Genomic DNA, 21,294 nt, shown 5'->3' on the forward strand with positions numbered 1-21,294 from the left:
ATATGTGTACTAATTCTGATTTTTTGCAGGGTGGGCATTTTGATTTAGCCGACAGGATGTTCAATAGCATAAAGGAAGCGTGGCTGTCCGCTTCCAAACATAACATGGCCGACGTGAAAGAACTTATCCCGGAATTTTTTTACCTCCCGGAATTCCTAGTCAATTCAAATCATTTTGATTTAGGTAAATATCTAATTAAACAAGTACATTATTTCAATTTCTTCGTGCATAATGGTTTCACGCATGACATTTTGTCTACAGGCTCTAAGCAAAGCGGTGTTCAACTCGGAGATATTGTCCTTCCACCTTGGGCGAAACAGGATCCTCGTGAATTTATCCGTGTACACAGACTCGCGTTGGAATGCGACTATGTATCGCAGCATCTTCACCACTGGATCGATCTAATATTTGGGTGCAAGCAGAATGGTCCGGCGGCTGTCGAAGCCGTTAATGTATTCCATCATTTGTTCTACGAAGGCAACGTTGATATCTATAAGTCAGTTTACGTAATTAATTCATAAATCCATTCATTTATTATTCCCAAGATCGCCTAGAATAAGTTTTCTAATTCCATCTCGATTATAGTATCGATGACCCGCTGAAAAAGAACGCTACTATCGGCTTCATCAATAATTTCGGTCAGATACCTAAGCAATTATTCAAGAAACCACATCCGGCGAAGAAGATGACGCAGAGAACCAGCGTTATAGATCCTGGGCCCATCACCCCTGGATTGAGCATTACCACGTCTGACAAATTGTTCTTCCACAATCTCGATAATTTGAAACCGTCGCTGCAACCCATTAAAGGTTCATATTTTTCTAATTGATATTCTCCATTAATAGCTCCACACATTTTTAAATATTTAATTTATTTTTTCTCTTTCACAGAATTAAAGGGTCCTGTTGGACAGATATTGCACGTCGATAAAGCTGTGTTAGCGGTGGAACAAAACAAGACGCTCATTCCACCCTCCTATAATAAGTACGTAGCATGGGGATTCGCCGATCATTCCCTTAGAATAGGGAACTATGACAGCGAAAAAGCGATTTTTGTCGGTGAGGCTATGATGCAAAGCAGCGGGGAAATAGTGGCGTGCGTTTGTCCGTCTTCCAAATTGATAGTTACTGCTGGCACCAGCTCCGTAAGCTTCTCGTTTATAGGAAAAAGGGGATACAAGATAGCTTCAAATAACTTCTTTTTTTTTTTTTATAAAAGAAAAAACGAGTTATTATTTTTCGAATAAAAACCTATTTTAGGCACATCAAATTCTGTTTTATTAATATTTCAGTACAGTTATTTGAGGAATAATTTAAAATTGATTTGAAAAAAATTACTTGAAGCTATCCTTTTCTATCCTATTTTATGCTAGTATTAAATGGACATGTTTGTAGGTCGTTACTGTTTGGGAATATGCCAAACGGCAACTGTCCATAAAACAGTGCCTGTATGGACATACCGATGCAGTCACATGTTTATCATCCAGTCCCGCATATAACGTTATCGTATCTGGATCGCGAGATGGTACGGCGATTATATGGGACTTATCCCGATGTCTGTTCGTGCGTCAGCTTAGAGGCCATGCAGGACCAGTAGCTGCAGTAGCGATAAATGAATTAACGGTATTTACATTAATATAAAGATGTAATGTACATACTAAAATGTTATATAAAAAAATATATTTGCAGGGAGACATAGCTACATGTGCAGCAACATGGTTACACGTGTGGAGTATCAATGGAGAAGAATTGGCGAGTGTTAATACATGCGTTGGTCGCGCTGATAGAATGCAACAAATATTATGCGTCGCTTTCAGTCAGACTCACGAATGGGACTCTCAAAATGTTATTATGACTGGCTCTACTGATGGTGTTGCTCGTGTAAGATACAACGTTTCCTCTAAAATATTTTAGTAAAATTCTCTCAATGAAAAATATATATTTACTGATATTCTAACTGATGTAATTTATTTACAGATGTGGTCGATGGATTACGTGCAAGTACCTGCGGAGGAAGAAAAGCCTGAAGAAGTAACAACTGCCAAAGAAAAGAATGAGAAACAAAATATGGAAGGCAATCAAACTGAAACGAAGAAGAGAGTTCAGGAATTAGTCAAACAAATGAGTATATCTGCTGAGGGATCAGGTAAGTAATGTCGCGCATATATCAATAAATGCAGTTGTAATAGACTTTTATCTTTACTTTAAGGTGCACTTATGAAAAGTGGCTCTGAAAGTAGTCTCTCTGAAGCGGAAAATGCCAAAGAAGCTTCCAGGCTTCACGAGGAAAAAGAGGAATGTTCCGATAATGAATCTAGTAATGGTTCAAGTAATAAGCCTTCACCTCAGAATAATCATACATCACTGGTCGTGTTGCGTAGAAAAAGTCGCGGAAATCCGATGTTCAGGAAAAGCGAAGGTGGCGGGCGTGCCGATAGTGAAGGCACACAAACCAGGTAATACAGTTGGTTTATATAATCAATTTATAGTCATAAGTCGCGGAGTCCTATTGTAATCGTGGGATATGCTTTTGTTATGTTTTACAGCGAGTCCGTCAGTAATCCCGGAGATTCTGAAGGGGCCTTGAGGGCTAGTAAAAGCGATACTAGTTTGACCGATAGTTTCGTTATGGTTACCGAAGCTGACACAAAGCCGCGAAAGATCAATCCGCAAAATATTCTGCGGGATGGTTTCAAGTGGCAGAGACAATTGGTATTTCGCAGTAAATTAACAATGCATACTGCCTATGATCGTAAAGATAATGCAGAACCAGCATCCATCACAGCCCTAGCAGTATCAAGGTATTTATGAAGAGTATATAATACTTGAATATATAATATTTTGTTGAAATTATAATATATTGACAATTTTCTCATAATAAAATAAATTTTGCTAAATTGACTTGTTGGTTTGCAATCTCTTTCTGAAAAATATAAAAAATGACTATAATTGAAATAAAAATGTCTCAATTTATAATTGCATCAGTTGCAATATATTATTTGCTTTTATATGCAATTAATGAACATAAACTTTAATTATTTATGAGATAATATTAAATACATTAAAATACATGTTGTGCTTTGATTTATAGGGATCATAGGACAGTCTATGTGGGTGACACTCGTGGTAGAGTATTTTCATGGAGTGTGTGCGAACAACCCGGACGTACGGTCGCTGATCACTGGCTTAAAGACGAGGGAGCGGATTCTTGCGCTGGTTGCGGCGTCAGGTTCAATCTATACGAAAGAAGACACCATTGCCGCAACTGTGGACAAGTATTCTGTTCCAGGTAAATCTTAGAGATTGTAATTGTTCAAGAAAATTATTCTGATTGCTTTGGGTATTTAGCCGAATCAATTATTTCATACAGATGCAGCCGATTCGAGTCCAAAATATCCAGGCTCGGTATCCTAAAGCCGGTTAGAGTGTGTCAGGGCTGTTATTCATCATTACGGTCTCAGAGTAACTCCACTGAGAGTAACACTTAATATGACAGCACGAAGTTTTATCTTATATAAATCGTTAAATTATATTGAAAACTTATTAGTGGGTTGTAAATACTTCAGTGTACCTATTAATCTTTCAGTTGAAATTCTGTACGCGAACAAAAAACACAAGCGCGTTTTGTTCTCTCTTGTGTGCGAACTAAACGCGTGATCTGTTATATTGTATTTTTTTATAGATGAGTTTCGTTGCAGTCGTGATTTTATTCATATCTGCGTAAGTAAAGATTGTTGCATTTTTATTCTTTGTGATGACATTTCCATTCGATTGACTTTATTGAAACAACAACAAGGTATGATTATTGTAGATGTTAGATGCTAGGCTGCATTCCTTGTCGATTGTTTCAAGTTATGGATAGAATATTATTAACTTGCGAAAAAGAGAGAGAAACAATTTTAATATATTAAGATGCATTATGTATTATACCTATTTAATATATATTTTTTTTCATTGACAGAACTGTAAAGCGTTGCGCATATCTAATTTTTTTTCTCTCTCTATTCTTGTGTTTAAAAAAATCAAGTTATTATATTATAAATCAAGTATTATATGTTACCCTATAAAGATTTGCATCAAGGGGTAAGATACTTTCCAAATATTGTTTCCAAATGTACTTTCCAAATTTTCTTAATTAAAATTCTTATATATATTTATACATATTCAACAATGCCGTGGATTAAGTCGCAAAATGGTAACAATATTTATACTATATTTAATTTATTATATAATATTATATCTTGATTATCATTATATCACATAATATTATATATAAAATTAAGTATATGACGTGGTATATAATCTGTGATTTTATTTTTCTATTTTTATTTACTGATTCTCATAAATATTAATATATGTTATTATATTATATCGATATTTTATTGACTTTGATTATTGATTTCATAATTTCATATTTTATTCAATAATAAATGAGAAATATTTTAATATTAAATTGCATTTGAAAATAGGTACAATTAAAATTTTTAATTTATTTAATATAATAACGAGAAAAAGATATGTATATGTAAGATCGTTTTTTTGTATACACAAATATTTATTTTTTAATTTTGTTTGTTTAATTATTTGCTTATTTTATGTATTTTATTTATTCGTATCACGGTTTATCTTTATATATTATATTTTATTATTCTTAAAGAGAATTGGAAAGTATCTCTTTCTGATACAGACGTATAACTATTTGTTTTATTATACATCGTATACGTTCGACTTTTCTATCGCGCATACGATATATACAATCGCTATTAAGAATTGTATTACAATTTAACAAAAAAATATACATATATATTGCTGCAATGTACTCCCGACCTTTTACCCAAAGATATAGAAATCATAACTTTGTAATAGACAATACCGTATCTATGTAACATGTTATTAATTATAAGACACTTAAACAAATATAAAATAGATAAAAATAATAAACAATAGGTAAAATCCACCAGCTAATGTCATTAGCAGCGACATAAATGTGAAATACAAATGATGTGGTTTACAAATTAATGTGCCGTGATCCTTATATACGTGGAACTAATTGTGAGATTGATTTCCAAAGTGAATTTTAGAGTCTCTATGTATGAGAAATTTATAAAATTCACTACATATTCAACGGTTATAAATATGGATACTTTTTAAGAATTTAAGTTTTTTGCGAAGAGCCGGATGAACGCGAAATATTTGAACAGTTTTACAAATTTCAAGATCGATTTTACGATCAAAATTGTGAAATTTATATTAGCAACCAACTCTATTTGTATTCTCTAATGGTACATTTCCACTTCCGTAAAAGCACAAATTTTATAGAAGACAAAAACAAAAGAAAGGAAGTTAATGATACAATCACAAACTGTAGGCGAATGTATTTCGATTTTTTTTTTACGCTGCTGTATGTTGATAGACACGCAGACCGAGGTATTGTAAGCACAACGTTGTCAAGTATTCTTCGAACGTAAGAAAGACTAGAAAGTCGAAATAGACTTAGTAGATGATACAGATGATGATATACAATAGAATGTTGGCACTCTAACATGTGAATTATGCACATGCATCACCGTTTTATCATGCATAAAAAGAAATGTCTATGTTACTATGCACATCAGTTCGAATTACGCATCGTCAATTATTTACATTTTGTTTTCTATTTGAATGAGAAGTCTGTAGGACTTTTACGGCTGTTACGGAGAAATCAGACGAAATATGCGTGATTTGATAATATATATTTTCGTAAAAGTAGCTGAGAGAAGAAATGTAGATTATTCTTCTTTGGGAATATAGTTCACCAATATTCGTTATTTTTAAAAAAGAACTAGTAATCCAAAAGGATTTAAACGATAAAGTAAATAATTAAGTTGTGCGAAAATTGTAGGGAAATGTATAAGTTATTATATAACAGTATAATATGCATAGCTTACACAAATTGCAATGGCATTATCATTGTAGATTTATAACTATAATTTCTAGTCATATACATAAGTATATAAAACGAATTTGTTTTTACTCGACAAAATTTTATTTTAAATAATACGAAGTATTATTTATAATTATTGTATAAATAGAATACATTTACTGGATATGATATAGATTTTTTAATACAGTTTATTATATAATTTTACAGAGGGAAATGAAAGCGCAATACTTTTGAAAGACATTCTACATCGTACTGTTGTTATACTACACATACATAGGCAAATTTTTTGCGAATATAATATGTTGTGGTTTTAGCTTATTATTATTGTACGCAAAAAATTCATAGTAATTATAAAATTCATAGTATTATTGTGTAGATTACTCTGATGAAATAGCATAACATTTTTTTGTTAAAAATACACGCAATCTTGTCTTCTTTTAATGCACTTCATATATGTGTATATGATAAATGTAGTATAACAACCGTACAATTTTTTCGTAAGAATGGTAATCTGCGATAAGCAATTATTTCATTAATAGCATTATATTAGCAAATTATATTTTCACAATATTTTTTTAAATACCATACGGAGGAATTTTTTCCTTAACGATGCAACGTCACTTCATTCATACGATTGCTATCCATTAAGATGGATTTGAATAGTGTAATAAGAAAACTGTGCGTTATACAGTTAGAGACTTGAAATTGTACATAAGTAGAATGGAGAAAAGCATCTAAAGATATTTATTGCTTAAAATTGTATGATAAGTATAATATCTTAGAGAGTAATATATATAAACATTGTAATACCCGATACAAGACGGATGTGTGAACTTGCACGAGTGTTTATGCGCGTATGCGAGTACATTTGCCACCTCTACGCATAGGAATTATACATGTACACATATAATACTATATATATAATATATACAATATATATTATATATATATTAATTACATTATACATATATAAATATATAAATATATGTAGTTAAAGAGAGAGCGACTGTTAGTTGATATTCGTATAATATTGTATAGTAGAAGAGAAGATTTTGATTAGTATAATTACATTGAATGGGCCAAAGTTGTAAGAAATCTTTATTTAATTAATAAGAGAAATATAATAATTTATCGAATGTCATAAAGTAAAACTTCGTTGTGGATACTTTGTGCTAAATTGCAAGACTACTTTCTTCTCTTACTATAATACAAGGATACTGTTACTTTTTCGTCGACTCGAAAAAGAATTTGTCGTTTACTTTGTCTTAATCTCTTCGTTATATTATAACGATCAGTGTACGCGGATAAACAGAATAGCACATAAAGCTGAATGTATATTAATATTAAGAAAGTCAATTCAATGTCTTGCCTTTTGATGGACTTTCTCCTCGAGAATGTAATCTCCTCACTAAAATTTCGAATAAAATACGGAAACTCTACAGGATCGATAACTTCTTTCGTTTGTTTAGAAAATAGTGGTCGAGATTATACTTGTACTGGCTCAAGTGCCGTAACAGCAAAGAGAAAACAAACAAATTCTAAAGACAGTATATTATTGTATTTCATTAAGCCAAATAAGACCATAACGTATTATATAATTTACAAGATAAGTATATTCTAAATGTACGAAATAAAAAGTTGTGTGTATTCAAAAAGAAAAGCATTATTCCTAAGAATTTCTTAAATGTCTTTTTTTCGTTTTATAGCAAAAGTGGACGTACCACGTGCAACGATATCCTCTCCTAAATTAACGATAAATGTTTATAAAATATTTGTATATGAAAATATTTTTATTATATTTTATTTACACATTTTATTTATTAAAAAATATAATAAAGAAAATTTTATCTTTATTTCATTTGACAATTATTGACAATTTTCGATGCATAGATTAATTTCATTTCGAGTTTATTTTTCTGTCCTTCGTTTACTTCATTTGATTAACATAACTTACAAAAATTATTTATTATTAACGTTATAAGTTATTATTAACATAATAATTTGTTCTAAAAGTTAATATAATAATTTATTTTCAGATCTCGTTTCAATTAAATGGTAATGTACCGATATATATTTTAGATATATCAGCTGATACTAATATGGTTATTTAATATTACAACATTATGAAATAATATAATATTATTTATTCAACAGATGGCGTTGTTTATTTAATAAATAATTATGAGTTATCTTCTCAAAATATTTTATGCTACGTCCACTGCGTGTTAAAAAGAGCAAATATATTTTAATTATTGTCTCATCAATCCAAATTAACTTTATTATTTTTATTCTTTATTTTATCAAGATAACAATTATGATTAAACAATCCAATGATTGTGCAATCAAGATGCAATTTTCGCAATAGTTAACAAGATATTAATTAATTAAAAATGGCCAAATATTGGTCTTTAATCATTTTTTTCTTAAATACTATCAACTTTACAGAAAAATTATAAAAGACAAAAATTATTTATTTTCTTCTCATAAAGTACTGAGAATTTTTTCAGCTCAACCCCACCTCCGACCTTACTTAACAGACACCCTATATATTACAAAGATTATTGATTGCATGATTGTCCAAATTCGTGGCAGGGAACGATCAATAACAATTCAATAAAATATAATGCCATTTACACATGCCTTGATCTAAATAATGGCATGTACTACCCTCTTGATGTTTGAGTCGGTTAGATTGCTTGCTGATATACGAATCGATTTTTTCATCAAGAGTTTTTCTTGCGACCCTGTCTCTTTTCCTCTTCGAGTAATTAATTTGATCGGAGGAAATAAAAAAGAAAAAAGAGAGGGGAGAAAAGCGAGAGCAGAGACGACATATTTTGTGACTTCTTTCTTTTCGTTGCGGTGTCTGAGGCGCGACGATTAGATAAGGCTTCGGTTCATAGTACGTCGGAGATGCAGTCTTCATAAGAGACCGGGATACTCGAGGTCCAACTTCAGTTAAAGCTGCGTGTGCAAACCGACAATTAAGGACGGGAGTCAGTCCCGAGTATCTTCTACGCGATTGATATCAGCAACAGCATCGCTCTAATTTTCGTGTATGTTGTGTAATCTAGTCATTTTTATCATCCTATCTGAAAAAGAGAGAAATAATTTTTTTCTATCCGTGATTAGAGTACAATCGATCTTTGGGAAGAACTATCTCGCATCTCATCTTTCTCTTCCCTCGCTGAAATAACCGACGGTTATTTCCCAAGACTAAGGTATGAGTCCTGGATATAAGGATTTCTACCGATCAGCTAGGCTCCTCAATTCATAACCCTTTTGGACAAGGTTTCCGAAGGTGACAAATATTAAACAGGAAACACAAAGATGCCCGCCTGCTCGAGCGAGAGCTCGTCTAGATTATGGTCTTCCAGTCCGCCGATGTCGCGTAGTAGCAGCGTCTCGCCGCCGTTACCCGGTACACCGTTGTCCACATCGCCACCCCGAATGTCGCCCGTGTTGAAGCGTACGTCGTCAAACGTGGTCGTGTCGACGTCCCACGTGCCGAATCTTTCCCGGGCGTCATCTCTCTCGAGTATGTCAACGGTGATACTCTCTCAGAGACGACAGCAGAAACGACAGCAGCAACATCACCATCAACAGGGTACGCTAACGGCAGATAGTCGGAACGTCGAGAGGAGCAACGGTTCCATTCTCTTGAGGATCTTGTCTTGGTACTTCGGACTTCTGTTGAGTCTATTTCGAAGTATCTTCAATGCCATTGGCTACGCGATCTGGGCTCCTGCTCTCTGGGCATCTGCTTGGATCTGCCTGTTCTGGGTAATTCTGCAACTGCCACTGGCCGCTTTCAAATGGTTCATCACGGTCCTGCACACCCCGGCGTATGAGAGATCACGCAACAAGCGGTGCGTGCTGATCAGCGGCGGTAGCACAGTGCAGGCGGTGCATCTTGCACGTAACTTTTATAAGGCGGGCGCCCGGGTGATAGTGTGTGATCTCGAGGGCCTGTTCGGTCTAGCCAGATTCTCCACCGCCTGCTCCAAGTACTACACGATACCGCAGCCCGGGCCTAGGAACGTTGTCGAGTATATAAAGGCGTTACGGGATATCGTTCAGTGTGAACGAGTGGCCTACTACATACCGGTGAGTGCCACCAGCACCGCGTACTACGATGCCTTGGCGAAACCGCACCTGGAGATCATGGGCTGCGAGTGTTTCGTGCCCGATGCCAGCGAGGTGACCGCGCTGGACGACCCGTTGGAGCTACTTCGACGCTGTCGCATGCTCGGTCTTACGATCCCACAACACTTTCTGTTACGATCAATGCAGGATCTGTCCGCGCTTTATGAACGAAATACGTTCCGCAACGGCAGGTACATGATGCTAGCTGCCGGTCCCGCAGGCATGCGTGATCGCGCCAAGATCTTGCTACCACCCACCTTCAGAGAGTTTCGAAATCAACACGAGATCAGCGAGAGGCGACCGTGGGTGGTAATCCGCGACTCCGGTGGAGATCACTTCATCACTTGCACCACGCTGAAAGAGTCACGGATAGTGACGAACGTGACCTGCCGAGTGGATGAAGATCGGGGCCTCATACCAGAAGAACGTCCTGAGATTATAAGATGGCTTGAACAATTTTTCGCCCGTCCCTTCGGTGGCAGAATCAACGGCCACATGAGCTTTCGATTGGCAGTGGCTGAGGAGACGGGTGAGCTGATGTCCATCGGCTGCCGGGTGGGCGTGAGCCTGCCCTACATATGTTACACAGGGATACATCCGCGTCTGGTGTGGAAACCCTGCCGACACTTCTCCAGGCAGAATTCAACGTTGGTAGGTACGTCGAGTCGACAGCTGCTGTCCGATACCGTGGTGAGTGCCCTCAAACAATCAACCAGCGAGACCGCGCCCCATCTTCTGGGCACAGTGCTGGACAAGAGGGAATCTCTGTTCATGTATTGGGACCCGTTGCCCTACTGTGCCTACTATCACCTTCAATTGCCGTTCAGGCGCGTCGCAGAGGTCATCAGGACGCAGCATAACCCACCCCTGGCGGTAGTGCAATAGGATTCATCCTTAAAGCGGAAGTTTTGTATCTGAGATCTCTTCTGTTTCGCCTACTATCCTGCAGCTGTCCTTCAAACATCGCGAGGATCGTGAAGAACTCACAATTGATCCTTCACTCGTGATGCAAGAGTTGGAGTGTATCTGAATCTCGTTGATCGCGTCTCCGAGAAGAAACGATTGTGCCAAAGAGGAGACCCGCAGATGAATCCCGGAGATCGTATTTATTTTTCTTTCGTGAATAATTGTGTAGAGTGTGATATTATTTATTGCAAAACAGTGTATCTATTTCACACGCGACTGATCGGCGAAGTCTCATCTGCAATAAGCTACATATTCCTTTGTTACATTACCTTGTGTCGCGTTGTAACATATCAATATGAGACGAATGAATATGGGACTAACAATACGATTCGACGCATAGAATGTGAAAGAGAGAGTGTATATGTATGCGTGTATATAATTTAATTTCATTTACTTATTAATTAACGATTGTAACGTATAAATGTAGCAGTACTATTTTGCTGAAGAGAAAAGGAAAGAGACACAGGTAGTTGTGTGTCAATTCGAGAATTAGAAAATAAGGACTTGTCCACGCAAAACACGAGTCATCATGACATCAAAATGGCTCCAATTACTAAGAGTCACTTTTCAATCAGTAACGATTAATTTTAACGTCATTTTGACGTTATCGTGACTTGTTGTTCTGCTTGGATGGCAAAAGCGCGTTCTCCCTGACTCGTGTCTAAGAGGGAGTGAACGGAGGACCGTACCGTTTGCGAGACTATCGCACTACCAGCAATCGCCGGTTTGTTCACGGATTTTAACGAAAGTGAGCGAGTTAAAAATAGGTGCAAAGGTCAAGCTCGGCTTGTAATCGGCTTAAAAAAGAAAAATGCGAAAAAAAAAAAGATGAAATACAGCGGTGCGTTGCCACTCGAGCCTCTGCCATTTGCTCTCGATTGGGGGAACGTATGGGAGAGAAGCGCGATCGGAGATCACTGATGAAAAAACACATACTCTCGGCAAGTTGCACGCTATCAGTACTAATTGTACTAAAGACTTGCGTTGCGCGTGATTAATATGTTCCTATCTTTCCCTGCAGACTGGCACAGCGACGATTCGTACAATAATGAGAAAAAGGGGAAAAGGAAGTCGATTCTCCTCGAGAAGCCGGTTAAATCTAATCTCACCTTCATTGCTATATTTTACTGTAATCGCAATCGCCAGAAAGGCTTCTCTTTGATTCAATTTACTCGAATCGTTGCTAATCGCTTGCCTTAGACGCTAAGAGGTCATTGCGAGATTTCATATTTAAAAAAAAAAGATGGCTTATCATCCATGCAATGTGTGAACTAGCGATATATTCTAGAGAGAAGATTAATCTTCGATTTTCCATCACATTAAGCTCAATCACAAATTGTTCACGAATATGTAATAGCGAAAGATGTTCGTACAACCGCTGATAGGATTATTTACAAACTATCGTATACTCAGATCAATAGGCACCGGCGATATCATTGCCTTTGCTTGCCGAGTAAGAGCGTACTCGCTTACAAATATATACGATTGCTTGGTACATGTTTTGTAAATACCAGCGCGTAATTGATGGAAGTGACTTAACCTTTCTGATATCATTTCTCTCTTTTATATGGAAAAAGCACGAGGTATTTATATCGATAATTTTATAAAGTGTTTCGATTTTTTTTTTATATTATGGTAAATCAGATTTAGTGATTCTCGCAGCTGAGACGTACCTTAGTGCTTTACAATAAAACGAATGATTATTTATTATTTTCTTTAATCTCGATGAAACTTTTCGAATGTTTCTTGGGATCAAGCATGTCGAAATATATTAATCGGAAAGATTGACAAACAATATAGATTTGCTTGAATCGTTTAATCTATTTTATCGCGTAATTTTCGAATTATTTCGAAAATTTAGCTTTGAAGAGGATTCTGCGAAAAACTTCAAAATATATTATTTCTGATAATATAATCCATATTGTCAATCTCTTGTTAATAAATATTTTTAAAAAAACATTAAATTATATGTAATATATATTTTTGTTATTTCTCAATAAGCTAAAGCATCATGTCAATTGATTATATATGTGTATATATATATATATATATATATATGTGTATGTGTTTTAATATATTTAAATATTTGTAATATTTTAATATATTTCTATACAATCTATTGCATTCGTATTGTAATAAATTCCACAAACACACATATATCTTCTTTTATCCTCATTTGTCTATTAAAATTATTAATCAATGAAAATCAATTAAAATTGATATAAAAAAGATCGAAATATAGAGGATCAAAATTAAAAATTTATGTAAGCAGCATCCATTATTTTTTTATCATATATTTTCAAACCATAAGACTTACTTGCACTGATAAATACGTCATACTAAAACTTGCAAAATATTGCAATATAGTATGGAGTATTTTTTAACAAAAAAGTGATTTTTTTGATCATTCTTTTGTCAAGTTTTCCGATATACTATTATAACGAAGGAGTAATGACCAGTGTATGTTATCGTGATCGTATCGTCGATCAGATCGATCGTTTCTGAAATCGTTGTTTGTTCATACTAATGAATGCGACGTAATGCATCTTGCACACGAGGGCGTTTCACCAACGTGTTGCTGGTTGGCTGATGGAACTTATAATCTCCTCACGACGCGATTGTACGCGTGAAGCAGTAAATAATGCCTCGCACTGTACATGAAATGACCCGGGGGCAACACTGGCTGACGGACTTTGACAGCTCGGGGTCGCCAGTTCGTAAAGAGAGAGAGAGAGAGAGAGAGAGAGAGAGAGAGAGAGAGAGAGAGAGAGAGAATAGAGAAGTCGGTTCGCCGGTATTATCTGTCTTTCTTCTCCTTTTTCACCTCTCCTTGCCTTCCTTCTTTGAAACTTCACTTAACCACTTCTTTCTGTAAGTAGGCAAATATTCGTGTCAACGTCATCGAACAAAATCAACTTTGCTATCAAATTAACCCTTAATCGCCTTCGGTTCGACTAATATATATAATTAATCCCGTGGAATTACGATCATGTTACATTGTTTATTACATACAATTTTTACTATACAAATTGGAAATTAATAACCTTATTTGGCTAAAAAATAATTCAATAATTTTGAAAATGTGTTCGCAAATTAGTAGAAAAATTCGGACTGATCAAATCTGTTAATAAAAAAGCATCACTATTTTTCGCATTCAACATGTCACATAAGCTTTTACATTCAACATGTTACATAAGCCAATATATCCGAATAATATCTAATCTCAAGAATCTAATTTTAAAATCTAATTTTAAAATTAAAATGGACTGATAAAAGTAATCTGAAATATCGATTTTCCGGCGATGATAAAAAAGAAACCAGCGAATGGAAATGTTCGCGAGTTAACGGAAAAATTCACCTGATAAGACGCGATATGCAAAAGAGTTGTCTGGCGATAATTTTATCACTGGTAATTCCTCCATGTGCCTCGCCATAAAAAAATCATGTTAGAGAAAATACGCCGAGAACGTGACTGATGATTAAATATAAGGACAGTAAACTAATTGACAGTAAACATTTCGCGAAATATACAGAATTATCTTCGAAAATAAAAATTATCTATCTTCAAAAGTCAATGCGAGCTGTGTTGAAGATGACCCAATTTCAACTTTTGTCGCTATTTATGATGATATATTCTGATGATTACTTTTGCAAGGTGAATGAATAAATAACATTTATAATATTTCCTACCTATTTTAATATTTTTAAGTAAGTATAAAAGTATTTTTAGATAAATTAAGAGAAGATCATCTCAGAAAGCGAATATTTCACCAGATATTTTATTTATATATTTCAGCCATTCTATTGCGTAAAATAAGAGATACATTACGAAGTGTTCACTTTCTGATGAACTTGCATCTTTCATTACAAACGGAAACGAAAATGAGAGTCGACTCCGTTCCTTTTTTTCACTGAGCAAGGGCGTGAATCGCAGATTTGGACAATGGTAATAAAGTGTGTAACGCAACCTTATCATGCGATAATATTGAAATGCAGTTCCTTGACGACGGCTAGTAAAATAAATCAATATACGCCAGTACCCTTCCTTCATTTTTTACTTTCCTTCAGGAAAGGCACGCGATAAGGGCGTCTATCTTACCCATAAACTTAGCTTTCATTCACAGAGGCAGCGACGCCTCCTTCCGTTTCTACTTAAGACGTACATAATATTCTGAATAACGATGACTCTTGCCTTCGATATATATAATAACGATAATAACGATAACTCAGAGTCGATTTCGTTATAATGAAACCCAAAGTAAAAGGACTTAAAAGTTGCTAACTTGGTTTAGAGGCGTGGAGAGAACAAGAAGTAAAGTCATTTCCTTAGGCAACGTGAGCCGCGTGGTTCCAGGCACGGCGTTGTGGGAACCGATTCACCTGGCTGACATAGCGATGGTCTTGTTACTACCAGTCATTTACCTTTCGCTATTATTCACTGGTTGCAATAATATTTTACATTCAATTCAATATCTCTTTTCTTATTTCGCTTGAAAATACGCTTTTCACGCCGTTTAGACCAAAAAGAGGCACTTGTTACTTCAGAGACATGCTCTATGCAAAATATGGCCAATCAGCATTGATTTTATGTAGGCAGATCCAATTTTAAATCATTTTATGAAATATTATTTGAAATGCAAAGGGTACATTAATAAGATATTTTAAGGAGAGTTTTGAAATGCTTGCTAAAAGATTATAGAAAATAGCTAAGTTGCTAGTAATTAGCCGGATATTTTGCTTCTCTTCTTTATTGCAAATTATCGAAAAGTTCTTCTTATACTAGCTTCTCGTTTTTTGCGACACACATTCTGAATCATTCTTATTTGACTCCACGAATCATGATCGATCGTCGAGGAAAAAATAGTGCCATATGAGTTTATGATTAATTTAGTGATTGATTTTAAGAATATATTTTTATACGTACAATATTTTTTAACAAAATAAAACAAATATTAAAAAATTCAGTTTTTTTTTTATAATACATATATATGAATTTAAAACAAAAATTTTAAACCTGGATGAAAAATTATTTCAACAAGAAATAGATATAAATAAACAAAAAATAATTAAGATAAAATAAAAAAATTTTAATTTAAAATATAAAATTGTATTGTTCAATATATATTTATATCAATTATATTCAACTTGATATGTATATATCATTCATTTTTATACGGAAAATTTAAATTTTCAATTTCAGTTACAGTTACTTTTTGCAGAGACTATAAGTACATGATACATTCCTAATTATTATCTATATTATAATTATCTATATATAGTAGTTCAGTAATTAATTTTGTATACAATGGACGTACAGATTTATAATTATCGGAGTCAATTCCCGTATAGCTTCGCAAATTCGTCGAGCAGATAAAGCTGGGTTTTACATAAAAACAGAATAAATATAATCAGTAAGATACCCGTTGCAGAATGACGCTGTCAGCGAGGTCAGGGTTGGTAAAGTTGATTTTGCATAAGTGATGCTGATTAATGATTACACAGTATCGTTTGCAGTCATATATTATACTTGGTACCAAGAAATTTGATTAAAAAAAAAACAGAACACTGTCAAATCAAAGAACATCGTGCCTTTTCTTGTTCAAACAATTACTAAAATACGAGACATTCTTAGAAGAAAAAGGTGAAGAAGCGTCGCAACATAAAGATACATGGAATTCTCGTTATTTCCTTTTAAGTCCTAGGATTTCAACTAGCGATTCATAAGTCGCGTGACAGTTTGACAGTTTGCTTTGAATTTTCTCAGAGAATTGCATGAAAATTTGCAGGCAACATGGAACGAATCCATCTAATGTCCATGTTTCTACCAATAAAGATTAACTTCCATCTCGGTTTAATCCTAATTGATATTTGCGAGTCCAGTGAATTCGGACTTTTTCTTCAATTGTGTTGTAAAAAATTAGTTATAACAAATGTTTTTCACAACTTTATATAATTTTAAGTTGCATAATTTTAATCCTCGAATTTTGACCTTCAAAATGAAAAAAAAAAAACATCGATTAATTATTTATGTTATTTTTAAGTAGAGATATATTAATTTTATAAGTACACTAGACTCGTAAATATTAATTTAAAAAATTCCGAAACAAATACCGATTAGGGTTAACTTACTCTTTATCTTTATCTGATTATTAAAACTAGAACAAGATACAAAGTATGTTAAACTGAGATTAAAGTCAATCTATCTAATAATAGAAGTGGATTTAACTCGTTTGATCATACAATGCTAGATGTTAAAGATGTAATGTAACTAAATCTCTTAAGTTAATTAGTTTTCATAAGTATTAAAATGTAAATCAATTTATTTCGAAGTAAATAACGTTCATATTAACGTACGTACTTAATAAATAATAAACAAAAATTGAGTCAAATTTAATATATTTTCTTGGGTTAAATTATTTAACTCTATTGCTTTAGTAAAATTAACGTCATATTAAGTAGTAATGGTGAATAATAGAAATAATGAAAAATAATTCCAATTGGATATAACTTGACATTATGAATTTAACGGCGCATGGAGAAAAATGTTTGGTTGAATTAATTGAAATTCTGGTGGAAAATAAACAATCCAGAATTTTGATTAAATCTATTATTGTATAATTCTAGTTGAGATAACTAACATTCAGAATTTCCTTGATTAAATTCCTTGATAAAAATCCATCAGAATATCAGTTAATTCAACAAAATATTTTTATCTGTAGACGCGTAACTCGTTTCTTTCGTGATTTTCAAAGCTCGATTGTTTTTGAACAATCTCGCCACCAGGATCCATAACACACGTTATACGATTTGTGAGTTGCGTAATAGAGAAGAGACCAGACTCGTCGATTATCCGCCCGCTCTTCTCGGAACAACACGGGCAGGCGGATATACGATACCGACATTGTATCTAATCTCCACGGCTACAAAGCAACGAGTAAATATTGTACTCCAGAAGGGGATACTTTCGGTGGGTACCGACGTATCGGCTATCAATACCGTTCGTTCGGTTAGTGCTATCCGGAGTCCCCAGTCGCTTGACAATAAACCGTCGTCTTCCCACATAAATATCCGGAAGGATCGTGTAGAGTGAAGAACACACTTTTATCGTATGTCCTATTTTTCTTTTCTTTTTCTTTTACTTTCTTCCTCGGTATCACTATCCGTTAATGATTGGTATTCTCTTCCCGTGGCGCATCATTCATCGTCGAAGGAAATCGAGGACTGAGAGGAGACATGCGGTTTCGATTCTCAGCTTTTCTGCTTCTCTGCGCCGTTTCGCTTGCGACGACACAGGAAGTCTGGGAGTGTCAAGAAGGTGTCGACGACGAGCTGATTTGGGAATATGCGGTCAGAAGACCGTATCGAATCGGTGGTTATCAAGTGCGTTTACAATAATCACAAACTGGGTTCTGTTAATCGCACATGGACCTCTTTTGAATTCCACTCATAAATAGTTACTCTAATCCACTCACAAAGGTTTCTCGATTGTAACTAGGAGGTAGAGGCGGATTATGGGCCGACTGACGCGAGAATCACGTGCATACGTATCAACTCGCTCTCCGATGAAGATAACGGCGCGGCGTGGGTCACCGCCGGCGGAATCGGCTACAACTTCGTCAAACTCAAGTTCAGGTCGAAGTACTCACAAGGACTTCATTATAAAGTCCTCGTTTACGGGCGGCCCACCCCGAAAGGTTCATGGCTATTTTGATGGCTTACAAACATGTTTCGCACTAGTACTTAATCTCGATTCCCATGTTTAAATGTGTAATCGCTTGATTCCTTTTTGAATTGTTTTCTTTAATTCGGGAATAGTCATCTGATTTTTTTTTTTTTATGTAAACGATCACCTGGGATGTTTTAACCCCAGTAAAAATCACTGTTATTAATAACATATTTGAAAACATAAATATAGATTTAATCAAAATTTTATGAAAAAATTAATTACCTATAGCAACCAAACAAATTTTAAATGGGATAAGCATGTTAAATGGCTTATTTTGAAAGTATTTCTAAAAAAAATTTTTATTAATATAACGTTTCTTTATTTAATTTATCTAATACGCTTTTATAAATAATATCTTACAATTCATATTTTCTCGCCGCTGTGACGTGCTAAAACACTCAGGGTGACTATTCTCAGGTTAATATTAACTCTATCATTTGTAGTAATGCGGTAAAGTCATATATAATTCAATAGAAAGATTAAACGATACGTACTTCTGTATCTATCGATACCCACTTTAAATTCGGCTTCTTAAATACATTTCACAATCTGCATTGTCTCGTTAGCCGGAGCAGCGTGTTGTACGAATTTTCGACACTGCCCTCCGCACATTAAATCTGCAGATAGATTTACCCCCATTGTAATTTAGGACGTTAACCCTTCGCGTGTCCCGATAACACTGACAGAAATGGAAACGCCTCGTGACAAGAAATAGAGGCTTCTGCGATAGTAAATCTATCCTCCTCCGTTTTGCTTTTTATTTCTGATAAAAGTAATAAAAATATAAAGCAATTAACAGTACATTTTTCTAATTTACTACAATGTTCGGTCTTTGCTTCGCATAATTAGGCGAAGATAAGCTTAACTTCGCGCATGTGATAATGCAATAAATCTTTCTACACGTAAATCATCCCTTAATTAATAATGTAATCGGAAAGAAATAAAATAAAAATGTAGAACAGAAATATTTACATGAATTTAGTCTAAAAAAAGTTGATTCTGAAAATAAAAAAACTAATTTTCCTAATCCGTAATTGAGGGATAATGGTAAAGTTAGTACAATTCATTTCACGAATTGAAGACACAATTTTCTAAGGATTGCGCGGGGAAAAGGAGGTTTATCGTTTCCGAATGCGCGGTACCATGTAACCTATATATCCCTTGTGGGCCAAATTCCGAAAGCCAACTAACGTGACCGCAGCGATAAGCTCGCATTGGGTTCCACATGGAAAGGCGCGGAGACGACTCTTCAGATTGGAAAAGCATAATAGGAGCCAACCACCCTGGAAGGGGGGGGGGTGTACCATCCGCGGATTGCCTCCATCGACGAAAGAAATATATTTTCCCTGCGTGCAGGAAATAATTACGTGGTCGAACATGCGAAACGATATCCGTCGTTCCTTCGGGCAATTACACGAAAAGAAAGTTTTGATCGGCTAGTTCGAATAGGCAAGCACGACAAGCGGTATACACAAGATAGAAAGATTGCCTGTTCATCAATTATCGAGGACATTTCCAATATTTATTTCGTATACTTTGGAATCAGACAGTTTTATAAAACAATTAAAAGATAATTCTTTAATCATATTGAGAAAAAAAAAAGAATAAAGCGAGAAGAAGGTGTAATTCTATTCAGCGGCAAGCAAAATTAGAATTTTAAACTAATTATTATACATTAAATTGTTATTATTAATTAGCACTAATTAATGTATCTTCAATTATTATAAAAATTATCATATTCTGTGTGCATTACAATCAAATGTAATAAAATATAATATACTAAATATATAAATATATTTTCTCTCTAAATATTTATTAAAATTGTCTTTTCATCTGTTACCTTAATCCCTTAGCCTTTCTTACATTTTAGATAGAAGAAAATTATATATATATTTTTAATTATATATTTTTAATATAACAAATGTTGAATGAAAAATTGATAAGATATCAAGTTGAACATTCTCTTCACATTTACGTAATCAGGTAGCAAATTTCGTTTTTGCTCCCGGCTCAAATATTCACACCACATCTATGTTACCGCTCTCGTGAGAGGGTACGTGTGTTGGGACACCCTCGTATACGGCATCCCCGTCCCCGTTGACTTGCGGCGCAAACGGGAACCGCGTTCAGACGCCGTGCACGGCACGCGATCCCGCCACCCGCGGTGGGATCCTCAGGAACAAAACGGCAGAAGCGTCGCGACGCCGATCCGTCGACGCCGCCTCAGTGAAGTCCCACCGTTCGTGGCGAACGCAAGCGATCGCACCCCCGCTGTTAGGGTTGCAGTCGAGAAGCCCTGAGAAAACTGTACCGCCGCCAACCGTCTTCCTTCGTCGCCAAATAAAACGCTCGCTTGCAGTCCTCTTTGCGGGAAAGCATCGCGACGCCAATTCGAACATCGAGAGTATCGAGACACGCTTTAAAGATGCCGCGGGTAAGTTATTTTTCAATTTTCTTTTATTTTTAATTATTAATATAAAATCATCAATAATTATTAAATATATTATTATATATATAAAATAGATTATTAATAA

The 21,294-nt window shown here is 34.9% G+C and overlaps 4 protein-coding genes across 4 annotated transcripts in view; all 4 read left to right on the forward strand.

Annotated features, from left to right (window-relative positions):
- LOC108750671 (WD repeat and FYVE domain-containing protein 3) overlaps positions 1 to 3,887 on the forward strand; it is a 16,141-nt gene extending 12,254 nt beyond the window's left edge. Inside the window, exons 36-46 of the mRNA XM_018490313.1 lie at positions 30 to 183; positions 262 to 496; positions 586 to 809; positions 891 to 1,144; positions 1,395 to 1,622; positions 1,689 to 1,880; positions 1,977 to 2,145; positions 2,209 to 2,455; positions 2,546 to 2,800; positions 3,091 to 3,288; positions 3,370 to 3,887. Coding sequence (XP_018345815.1) covers positions 30 to 183; positions 262 to 496; positions 586 to 809; positions 891 to 1,144; positions 1,395 to 1,622; positions 1,689 to 1,880; positions 1,977 to 2,145; positions 2,209 to 2,455; positions 2,546 to 2,800; positions 3,091 to 3,288; positions 3,370 to 3,487 — 2,274 coding nt within the window. The 3' untranslated portion in view covers positions 3,488 to 3,887. The remainder of the gene's footprint in view (positions 1 to 29; positions 184 to 261; positions 497 to 585; positions 810 to 890; positions 1,145 to 1,394; positions 1,623 to 1,688; positions 1,881 to 1,976; positions 2,146 to 2,208; positions 2,456 to 2,545; positions 2,801 to 3,090; positions 3,289 to 3,369) is intronic.
- A 4,851-nt stretch (positions 3,888 to 8,738) lies between these two features.
- On the forward strand, positions 8,739 to 11,663 carry LOC108750846. The gene has a single exon (XM_018490656.1). It carries the CDS (start codon positions 9,253 to 9,255, stop codon positions 10,951 to 10,953), a length of 1,701 nt encoding a protein of 566 aa, XP_018346158.1. The 5' UTR covers positions 8,739 to 9,252; the 3' UTR covers positions 10,954 to 11,663.
- A 6,153-nt stretch (positions 11,664 to 17,816) lies between these two features.
- On the forward strand, positions 17,817 to 18,929 carry LOC108750744. The gene is made up of 3 exons (XM_018490450.1): positions 17,817 to 18,140; positions 18,245 to 18,414; positions 18,530 to 18,929. The coding sequence occupies exons 2-3, from the start codon at positions 18,268 to 18,270 to the stop codon at positions 18,743 to 18,745; spliced, it is 363 nt and encodes a 120-aa protein (XP_018345952.1). The 5' UTR covers positions 17,817 to 18,140; positions 18,245 to 18,267; the 3' UTR covers positions 18,746 to 18,929.
- A 2,075-nt stretch (positions 18,930 to 21,004) lies between these two features.
- Positions 21,005 to 21,294, forward strand: part of LOC108750745 (rootletin) — an 18,809-nt gene continuing 18,519 nt past the window's right edge. The window contains exon 1 of the mRNA XM_018490451.1: positions 21,005 to 21,194. Within this exon, the coding sequence (XP_018345953.1) occupies positions 21,186 to 21,194 (9 nt within the window). The 5' untranslated portion in view covers positions 21,005 to 21,185. The remainder of the gene's footprint in view (positions 21,195 to 21,294) is intronic.

This window comes from Trachymyrmex septentrionalis, unplaced genomic scaffold (assembly GCF_001594115.1).
Source record: "Trachymyrmex septentrionalis isolate Tsep2-gDNA-1 unplaced genomic scaffold, Tsep1.0 scaffold37, whole genome shotgun sequence".
In the NCBI taxonomy this organism is placed as follows: domain Eukaryota; kingdom Metazoa; phylum Arthropoda; class Insecta; order Hymenoptera; family Formicidae; genus Trachymyrmex; species Trachymyrmex septentrionalis.

Coding starts and splice junctions, on each gene's coding strand:
- LOC108750846 (XM_018490656.1), top strand. CDS start 9,253: ATGCCCGCCTGCTCGAGCGAGAGCTCGTCTAGATTATGGTCTTCCAGT.
- LOC108750744 (XM_018490450.1), top strand. CDS start 18,268: ATGCGGTTTCGATTCTCAGCTTTTCTGCTTCTCTGCGCCGTTTCGCTT. Junction 18,415..18,529: donor ATCGAATCGGTGGTTATCAA/GTGCGTTTACAA, acceptor GATTGTAACTAG/GAGGTAGAGGCGGATTATGG.